At 45.9% G+C, this 10,636-nt stretch overlaps 1 protein-coding gene across 3 annotated transcripts in view; it reads right to left on the reverse strand.

Moving 5' to 3' along the window:
- Window positions 1-10,636, reverse strand: part of Cib4 (calcium and integrin binding family member 4) — a 50,721-nt gene that overhangs the window by 5,801 nt on the left and 34,284 nt on the right. For all 3 annotated transcript variants that reach the window (XM_010604819.1, XM_010604818.1, XM_010604817.1), the window contains exon 4: window positions 7,619-7,760. In XM_010604819.1, the coding sequence (XP_010603121.1) occupies window positions 7,619-7,760 (142 nt within the window). The remainder of the gene's footprint in view (window positions 1-7,618; window positions 7,761-10,636) is intronic.

Below are 10,636 nucleotides of genomic sequence, written 5' to 3' on the forward strand. Positions count from 1 at the left end.
GAGAAAAAAAAAAAAAAAAAAAAAAAAAGTGAATAATAAGATTTTTTTTTTTTTGAGACAGGGTCTCACTGTGTAGTTGACGCTTGCCTTGAACTCAATATGTAGCTGAAGTTGGCCTTAAACTTGCAGTGATCCTCCTGCCTCAGCCTCCCAAATGCACAACATTTTTAAATTTAAACGTTCTCTGTATCTTTTCATGGCCCCTTATATTTTTGCTTTGAATGCACACTTTGTTCTCCTTCCTTCTCCCATCCTCTCTTCTGGCCTAGAGTGAAGATGAGAAATCTGCAGGCACAGGAACCATTTTGCGATCAGGAGGACAATGACCCCATACTTTTGGGGGATGAGGTGGCCCTTGGTAACTTCCTGGAACCATTTCCCCAGCTCTGGTCTGCATAGCTTCAGACTTTTTTTTTCTTTTTAAATCAAGGACACTGTTACACATAACTGAATGCAATCCTGGCTGATGTGGCAGGCAGAGCACCAGCTCTCAAACTCTGCTGCACATTAGAAATACCCAGGGAGCTCTGAAAAAGCCCAGCAGCCAGGATACACCGATACCATTACCTCAAGTCCCTGGAGCCAGGGACTCAGCGTGGGCATTTTTGGGGTTTTGTTTTGTTTAATGTCTAGATGACTCCAGTGTGCAGCCAACTTTGAGAACCAGTGGGCTAAATTCTCAGACTTTTGAGGGCAGAGGAATCGGCAGGCGTCTTGTAGGTTCTGATGCAAACAGAATGTAGGTGGGGCCCAATGACCCACATTTCCAACACGCCTCCCAGCATGGCAGCTGCTGCCCCACAGGCCAGGCCTGGAGTCCCCAGGGGTGGGAATATTGAGCTCCTTTGGAGTTCTGCTAAGAATCATTGCCACAACCATCACCAGATCATCTTTTCCTGCCTTTGACTCCTCTCCCTTCTTTTCGTTCTTCTTCTTCCTTCACTATAGACCACTGACCCCCATGGACGTACTGAGCGGCCCCACATGCCAGGCACTGGGCACAATAACTCACACATTCCAGCACTAATCCTGCTGACAGCTGTGTGAGGCCACTCATCTTCTGAGCCCGGTGAGACTTCAGCTTGGTCCGGGTGCATCGGATGCAGGCTGACGTTTATGATTCCCTGGGCATCTATTTGCACAGCTGATTTGCGTGGAGGTGTTGAGCATTTGTTTTCGAGTTTGGATTCCAGGGGGAGGGAAGCTGTGTGCTGGAGGGGCCGGGAGAAGGGTAGAGGAGGACACAAGAACACTGTGGGGGACAGTGTGGTATCTGGTCCCCAACCGGGCTCCAGGACTGGTCCCTTGGGACTGAGGGATCCTCTCTGACCATGGTTCAGCCCCTGTGCTGGGAGCCTACAGATGACCTGCTGCTTTTCTAGCCTCTTGAAGGTTTCGGGAGTTTCTGTTTGGCTTTGGAAGCCATGGAAAGACAGCAGAGCCATCCGGACAGCTGAATAGCCTACACTCTACCGTCCCTGAGAAATGGCAACCCTCACAGTCCTGTTGTCCACGTGACTCTGCTTCTTCAGACCATAGTGAGGGTCTGGCAAGGCAGCCGCCCCACAGAGGGCACCACCTGTCAGTGGTTTGCTGAGCCAGTCGGCACCTGCTGAGAAACCGGAAGAGAGAGAGACAGGTTCTTAGGGCTAATGAGTCAGGGCACAGTTCATAGGCCATGCGGGGCTGGGTAATCATCTCTGGCCAAGGGGATTAGAGGTGTAAAAATCAGGTCTGAAAGAGAGGAGGTTTGCAGAGAGGAGCAGAGGTGAGAGGTGAGGCAGCTGTAGAGAGCAGAAAAAGCCTGCTGCATCCTTTCTGCTCGCCTGCTGGATCCTAGGCCCTAGGGAGGCCTGCTTTACTCCTCCCCTGGATCCCTACTGCTGGAGGTGGACGAACTCCAGTGGCCCCTTACCCGCTCTGATCCACACCTCTTGGTGTCCACATTTGTATAGTCCCCATTTCTCCTTTTGCCAGTGGGGACAATGTCTTGTTTCCAACCAACAGAACTTAGCCAATGCAAGGAGATGTCACTTTTAAGATCATATTATAAAACAATCCTGAAATTCATTTGGAACCAGAAGACACCTAAAATAGTGAAGGAAATTCTGGTCACCAAAGGCAAGGCAGGGGGCATCACAATCTCTGACCTGAAATCATACTACAAAGCTACTGTGATTAAAAACAGCATGATACTGGCAAAAGAACAGATCCAAGAATCCATGCAACAGACTAAAAGATGCAGAAACAACTCCAGGTACACTCAGCCACTTCATCTTTGACAAAGGGGCCAAACACCTTTACTGGAAGAAAGATAGCTTCTTTAATAAACAGTGCTGGAAAAACTGGCTTTCCACATGCCAAAGATTAAAACTAGACCCACATCTTTCACCATGCACTTTGGATCAAAGATCCAAATTGAAATGGATCAAAGATCTAAATATTAAAACAGAAACACTGAATCTGCTGGAAGAGAGAATAGGTAGAATGCTTGAGGACATAGGAGCGGGCAAAGACCTCATGAACAAAACCCAGACCACCTGGGAAATTCTACAAATCATCAACAACTGGGCCCCCATCTTACTAAAAAGCTTTTGCACTGCAAGAGAGAAAACCAAGAGAGGGAAGAGACAACCCACAGTGTGGGAAATTTTTTTTACTGCCTATTCCTCAAACAATGGACTATTATCTAGAATATATAAACAATTCAAAAAAAATCAGACCCCCAAAATGTAAAGACCCAATAAAAAATGGGCATCTGAAATGAAAAGACACTTCTCAGATGATGAAGTAGAAACAGCAAGTAAGTATATGAAAAAATGTTCAGCATCACTGGTCATTCGAGAGATGCAAATTAAAACAAGGCTGAGATTCCATCTCACTCCAGAAAGAATGGCTGTTATCAAGAAATCGATCAATAACAAATCCTTGAGGGGCCGAGGGGGAAAAGGAACCCTGTTCCACTGCTGGTGGGAGAATAGACGGATTCAACCATTGTGGAAACCAGTGTGGAGATTTCTCACAAAACTAAAACTAGAGGCTCCACTGGACACAGCTATTCTTGCTATCTTCCTGAAAGAATTAGAAGCACCATGCCACAGTGATATGTGCACACCCATGTTTATAGTGACACGGCGTGTAATAGCTAAATCTTGGAAACAGCCCAAATGCCCATCGGCCTAGACATGGAGAAAGAAGATGTGGGGTTTTTAATAGAATGGAGTACTACTCTGCCATCAAGAAGGACAAGCTTCAGACATTATAGCTAAGTGGATGAACCTTGAGACCATACTCTTACATAGATATATATCAGACACACATGTTTCAATAATGAATTGTTTCTCTGATGTGAGAAACCCAAAGAAAAAATACGGATGAAATGTATAATAGATGTTGGGAAAGGGGAAGAAAGTCTTCCATTGGGAACAGGAACAACGGAGGAGAGAGGGAGAGAGGAAGGGAGGGACAAGAAAAAAGTTAAAATAGAAGAAAAAAATGGAAACAAAGCTTCTGTACATAGGGAGGGAAGAGGGATCGTGCGGAGGCGGGTATGGGAAAAAAGGGGCAGGACGCACTATGTACAGATGCACGTGCCCTGTGATGAGCGTTATCATTATGTGTGCCTAAAACGTACCAATAAAAGTTGTGCTATTTTTTTTAAAAAGATCACATTCTGTGTGTGAGACTGCACCCTGACAGCAGGGCACCCCGAGGGGCCCTCTCCTTCACTGTCTTTGAAGGCGCAGTCACGTCGGGAGGCCCACTGGCGAGGACCTGAGTCAGGCCCTGGTAGCGGGGGCGACCTCCAGCCAACAGCCTGCAGGAAGCCAGCGCCCAGAGTCGGCCAAACAGGACCGAATGAATCCTGCCCACACCCTGCACCCCGAGGGAGCTTGTAAGTAGACTCTTCCCCGGGCTGGCATTCTGAAGCTGAGAACGCGATCCGGCCAGAACCTTGACTGCAGGTTTTGTGGAACGCAGGAGGAAGACCCAGCTAAGCCAAGCCTGGACTCTTTTTCGCCCACAGACAGGCTGAGGTCGCAAGCACGCATCCTGCAAAGCCTCTGCATTTGTGGAGAGGGAGGCTACCACGGTGCCCTCCTCACCCACGGCTTCCGCACAGGGAAGGGCCGGGGACTGGCAGCTCTTGGAGCCCAGGCCTTCTCGCGGAGAAGCCGCCCTGTCGGGGCAGCGTGGGGCTGAGGGGCGCAGCTCCTCCTGTGGCCGGAGGTGTGAATGGAGGCGCTGCCCCCGCCCTGGACTTCGGAGCCGTCTGGGACGAGGAAGACGGTGGTGCGCAGGCCGGGGCTACTAAGCTAATAGAATTTGGGTGCGTGGCTTCATCTACACTTCTCTTCCTGTGTCTTCTGTCAGATTTAGGACATCTTTACTTCTTCAGGTTTTTCTTTTTCTTCTTCCTCGTCCATCCTATCCTTTCCTTGGAGACTCTAACTGAATATTACACTTTTCGATTGTCCTGAGGGTCCCTCAAGCTCTCTGTTTTGTTTTCTGAGCATTTGTTGTTAGGGCTGGTTAATGCGGGAAGGTCTCTGTGTCCCGTACCTGTATGTGCTCCTCTGTTGATGGGCCCTTGGGCTGTTGTGGAGAATCCTGCCCCAGCTCTACAGCGTGGGCGTCTATGTGAGTCTCTGCTTCCTTTTATTTTTCATTAGTGTATCTTATGCAGATTAGTGGGATTCATTCTGGCAGATTCAGAGATGCCCCTAACACACTGCAGTCATTTCCATACGGTCACCCCCAGCCCCACCCTCCTCCCAGAGCACAGGCTGTGAAGTCTCAGTGCATATGTTTTGATCACCGCCATCCTCCCAGGACCACCCCCAGCATCCCCTTCCGTCCCTTACTCTCTTTCTCTTGCCCAGTAATAGTCCCCCTTCTACTTTCTCCTCAACTTTTTATATTCCACATAATGAGGGAGAACATGCAACGTTTATCTGAGTCCGTCTTATTTCACTCAACGTGGTGCTCTCCAGATCCAGCCATTTTCCTAAAAATGACAAAATTTAATTCTTATTTATGGCTGAACGATACTCTATTTTGTAGGTATACCATATTTTCTTTATCCATTCATCTGTCGATGAGCACTTTGGCTGATTCCGTTTCTTAGCTATTGTGAATTGTGCCACAAGAAAGGAGGATATGAAGGTACGCTGTGCTGACTAATTTCTTTGGGCGTTTACCAAGGAGTGGCATAGTTGGATCAAATAGTAGCTCTAGATTTCAGTTATTTGAGGAAACTCCATGTTGATTTCCATAGTAGCTATACTAATTTACATTCCTGCCAGCAGTGTAGAAGGGATTCTTTTTCCCCATATCCTCTCAGCCTCACCAGCATTTACTATTTTTTTTTTTGTTTGTTTGTTTCTTTTTTCTTGTATCCTTGATGGCAGCCATTTTGACTGGGGTGAAATGGAATTTCAGTGTAGTTTCAATCTGCATTTCTCTGATGGCTGAAGATGTTGAATATTTTTCATATACTTATTGGCCATTTGTACTTCTTTTGAGAAACATCTGTTCAGTTCATTTGCCCATTTATTGATTGGGCAAGTTGACTTTTTGGTGTTAGGTATTTTCAGTTCTTTATATATTTTAGATATTAGTCCTCTGTCAGAGGAGCAGCTAACAAATATTTTCTCTGTAGGACGTCTCCTTGCTATTAGTTGTTTCCCTTACTGTAGAGAAACTTTTAATTTTGATGTAGTCCCATTTGTTTATTCTTGCTATCATTTCCTGGCTGTTGGAGTCTTATTCAGAAAGTCTTTGCTTGTGCCTATGACTTCAAGTGTTTCCCCTATGTTTTCTCTTAGGTGTTCCCAGGTTTCAGGTCTTGTATCTGATTCCTCTGTCACTGTGATTCTCTTCCCAAAGCCCTTCCAGTGAATTTTTATTTCAGGTGGTTTGTTTTTCAGTTTTACATTTTCCATTTCATTCTTTCTTACAGTTTCTATTTCTCTGCAGATATTTCATTTCTTCTTTTTCATTGTGAGTATATTTTCTTTTACATCATCAGGCATGGTCATTGTGATGGTTAATTTTATGTGTCAGTTTGATGGGGCTAAGAAATACCCAAGACATTATTTCTTGCTGTGTCTGTGATGGTGTTTCTAAAATACACTTAGCATTTGAATCAGGAGACTGAGTAAAGAAGATCATGTTTATCAGGGTATGTGGGGATCCTTCAATCCACTGAAGGCCCAATAGAACAGGCCATTCAGCTTCTCCTGTCCTTAGATGTCAGTGCTCCTGGTTCTTCAGCCTTTGGACTGGATTAAACCACCAGCTTTCCTGGTTGTCCCACTTACAGGCAGCAAGAAGATCATGAGACTTCTTGGGCACTATAAGCATGCAAGCCAATTCCTATAATCAAAATAAGCCCCCATACACACTTTTTCCCCCTCTCCCTCTGTCTCTACCTATAATGTAGTTATTAATAGCTGTTTTAAAGTCCTTATCAGATATTTTAACATCTAGGGCATGTCAGAGCCAGTTTCTATTTTTTTAAAAAAATTTTCTATATTGGATAGCATTTGTATACTACAAGTGTTTTGTTGTGAAGACTGTATACTGTTGTATTTCTCAAAACAATGCCAAATTTGGGGTTTTAACAGGCAATTTGCTGGACTCAGACGGCAAATTCTGTTGCACAAATTCTGTTTCTCAGCCTTGATGAAATGCTGTGGTGGCTCAAATCTCAGTTCAAACCCGAGCTGAACCACTTTTAAGTCTGCCCTTTAGATGTGGTATGGAATTGAGAAAGGAATTTATGCATAGTTTTTACATGAACTTTGAGCTTCCTTTCTCTGGGTCTCTTCTTTCATGGACTTTCTCTTTACTTTGCAGGGGCCATGGTTCTTCAAACACTCAGGTTCTTGAAGCTAGAAAGTGTTCCATGCACGAGTCTACTCATTTATGTTTGAAGCTAAAGGAAGATGTGTGCTCCAGCTCAGATGGAGAGAGTAATGCTTAACTGTGCAGGGCTGTTCGTATGAGTCCTCTGGGGCCAAGGAGTTGCCCTGATGCAAAGTCTTGTGAGTACTGTTTGAAGGCTTCGGAGAATTTCTTTGCTTTTTTTCTTTTGATTCCATTTTGAGAGTCCCAGGTGGCCCAGCAGTGCCGGCAGTGCTAAAAGGACATCTACCTGGTGAAAAGCAGAACTTTAGCAAAGTCTTATGACTGTCTCAGAGATTGAAACTGTCAGAGGACCTCAGAGGCTCAGAAAAGTGAAATGATCTGTTCAGGTTGCTCAGCCTTTTAGTGGCTGAGTTACTTCCAGGGGTCAAATTTCTCAACTTCCCATCCAATGCTCCTTCTACCACGTGTAGCTCCCCCTGCCTTGCCCACACACTACCACCTAACAGCAATCCCAGTGGTCCCACTGGCATTGCACAGCACGGGGGAGGACATCCATCTACTGGGGTAGTGGCTCTGAATCTTTTTATTCCATAGTATTTGAACAACATGACACATCCCCACAAAGACCCAAGTGTACCAGAGTTAACCATCCATCCTATCAGTGAGCTGATATGGCTGGGCTCCAGGTGTGGTGGGGACCCTGTGGCCCTCACCCTCTCACTGCTCAGTCCCCCACAGCACCCACCGTAGATGCGGAAGGCATACTCAATCTTCAGGCTGGGACAGGCCTGCTTGCTGAACACGGATGCCATGCCCAGCACATCTTCGAAGGAGAACACGTTGTCGTGTGAGAACACCCTGCAGATGCGGTCTCGAAAAGGGTTGACCTGTGGGTGGGGAGGAGGAGAAGGAGGAGGTCTATCAGGGTCAAGCCCCCCCAAGTCTCCCTCATCTGTCAAGAACACTGTGCTCTGGATTTGAGAAAACAACAACAACAATAACCTAAATAGTGGAGTAGATGCTGGCTAAGTGAGCCAAGACCTTGAGCACAACATGGGTGCTAGGAGTTGTGTGATCCCCCTCCCCAGCCACCTGACTGAGGATGCAGTGAGGATAAGCATATGACAAGACAAAGGTTTGGCTGCATAAATGGGGGTCTGAGGGTCAGAGCTCTTGCAAGGCTAAGACCTCAAGGCTCTGGACTTGCCACTATTTATTGATTGCACAGCAATGCAGGAGGCATAAAGGCTGATGCAGGGAACAGTGGGGCTGAGGCGCAAGGAGGAGCAATGCATTCCTCTGAAAGACAGGTCTTGATCAGTGAGTAACCTGTTTGTTTTCTTCAGCTGACGCTTGTTCTGGAAGAATGGCTGCATAAGAGTCATGAAGTCCTCAGCTGTGCTATTATCTTGCTATCAGAGGCACCGCCATAGAACTGACCACTGAGGCCTCAAGTGCGGCCGTTGGCCTAGGGAGCTCTGTTTCTGCCTGCCCTCTGAAGGCTCATCTAGCAAATCACATTGGCCTAGGACAGACTCACAGTTTAATCAATAGCTAATGCACAAGCCAGTTCAATATTTTATAGCCTGCTCAGTGTGGTTTCAAGCTGGTCACCAGCATGTGGGTTCTAGGAATGAGGAGCCGTACTTGATATCACTGCCCCAGCACCATCTTCTACAGACGTATTCCAAAGGCTTGCTGTTTGGTTATGTTATTCTTTTTTATGGTTATTACTTTTTTTCCATTTTACATAAAAAACTGGGAAAATAAAAACACTCTAAAGAGCAGGACAAAGACCATCTGTTGTCAGTTCTCCAGAGTTAACTACTGCCAACATACTGACATAGAAGTGAGATGGACTTAGGTTTTAATCAGCTTACTGTGGAGTAACTTCTTAGTCTAGACAGATCGCATAATCTCTCAAAGCCCAAGCTTTCTCATCTACAAGATAGGGTGGGATAACAATTACCGTTTCCTAATATGATCATGCTGAGGATTAAGCAGGATAGGGTTAAACTTGCACTGTGATCACTGCTAATTACTACATAACTATCATAAATGACATGGCCACTTTCATTTTTAAACCAAACTGTTGCTCAAATTAGGCCCCGAAAGGAGGGTTGTATGATTTTAGAAGGCCTGGTTTTCCTGAATTAGACCTGGCCTGGGTTGCGTGTGGCACAGGAGGGCCCTTCTATGCTGTCATCCTGGGCATGTGACCTCCCAGCTACCTCCCTGCCAGCTCAAATGCAGCTTTCTAAGGCTTCTTGCTACACATCCTGCTGCCTGGGCCCTAGGAATGGCAGAGCCCATAGGGTTTGCCATAGTTTGGATCTTAAATGTCTCCCCCAGGAACATATGCTAAAGGCTTGGTCCTTTCAATGATGGGGCCCAGTGAAAAGACTTAGGTCACTGGGGATATGCCCTTGAGGAGGATAGTGAAAATCTAGCCCTGTTTTGTGGTTCTTTGCTTCCTGGCTTCCATGAGGCAAGCATCTTCCTCCTCCACACAACCCTGCCATGCTGTGCTGCCTCACCACAGGCCCAAGGCAGCAGCACCAACTTTCCACAGACTGAATCCTCCAAAGCTGTGAGCCAAAATGAATCTTTCCTCTTAAATTGATTGTGTTGGGTATTTTGTTACAATGATGGAAAGTTGACCCAGTGTTCAAGGGAAAACTGGAAATCTTTAACAGTAGCAAGTTCATCTTTGGCACCTTCCTCCCCTCACTCCTTGTTCTTAATCTACTCCCACTGAAGGGAAAAACCAGTGAACATCTTTCCCCTCAGATTCCTACCTTCATTCCATAATTATGAAGCCCATTAAGTCTGTTTACTGTACAAAAGATTTCTGATCAAAAGATATTCAGCCGCCTGATTAGGAGAGAAACAGACCAGTGATAACATATGCAAAGACTCAATCCTGAGAACAACAGGCCCTTAACTTCATCATTGCCCTTAACACCTTATAAATCCTTACTCTATGACAGAGTATTACTTTTGACACTTTGAAGCCAATGGCCCCTCTCAGGTATTTATCTTAAATAAACCTTGTCCTTGCTGTAAGTTTTTCTTTCCTTCCTTTTCTTTCTTATACTCGTGTTTTAGTTACTGTTTTTGTTGCAGAGACAAAATACCCAACACCTAAAGTTAAAGGAGGAGAGTTTTAGTTAGCTCACAGTCTGTAGAGGTTTCAGTTCATAGTTGCTGGCTCCAAGGCAAGGTGGCATCACAGAAGGGCATCGTGGAGGAGAAAGAGTTCATGGCAGGCAGAAGGCAGCAAATCAATGAAGTAGAGAAGAAGCAGCATGCAACAAGCAGCAGTAACAGCAGCCCTCTTTCTGTCCCTTATATTCTATCCAGGCTGCCCACCCTAGGGCAGGTAGCATTCACATCCAAGGTGAAGCAGCCTTCATCCTAGCATGGCACTATGAATCAGTCCCAGTATCACACATTTAATCCCAGCATCACACACTCTAGAACCAGCCACCTCTGTAAAGTCCCACCTATGACTGCATGAAGTTTTGGGGAGACATCTAGACACAGCCATAACAACCCACATCCCTGAACTCCTCTCCTCAGTTGCTCAGGGCCCCAGCTCTTATATGTTCTAAAGTCACACCACCTGCTGGCACATCTTATCAAACTCCAACTCTGCTCTTCCCTGGTACCTCCCTTTTCCTTACAGGCATCTCAACTAGAAAAGCTATTTAACCCTGTGAATTCACACCACAAATGTGAAAGGCTGTTGGCCTTGGCTGTC

Source organism: Fukomys damarensis, unplaced genomic scaffold (assembly GCF_012274545.1).
Source record: "Fukomys damarensis isolate Sample0158 unplaced genomic scaffold, DMR_v1.0_HiC HiC_scaffold_2, whole genome shotgun sequence".
NCBI classification, from domain to species: Eukaryota; Metazoa; Chordata; class Mammalia; order Rodentia; family Bathyergidae; genus Fukomys; species Fukomys damarensis.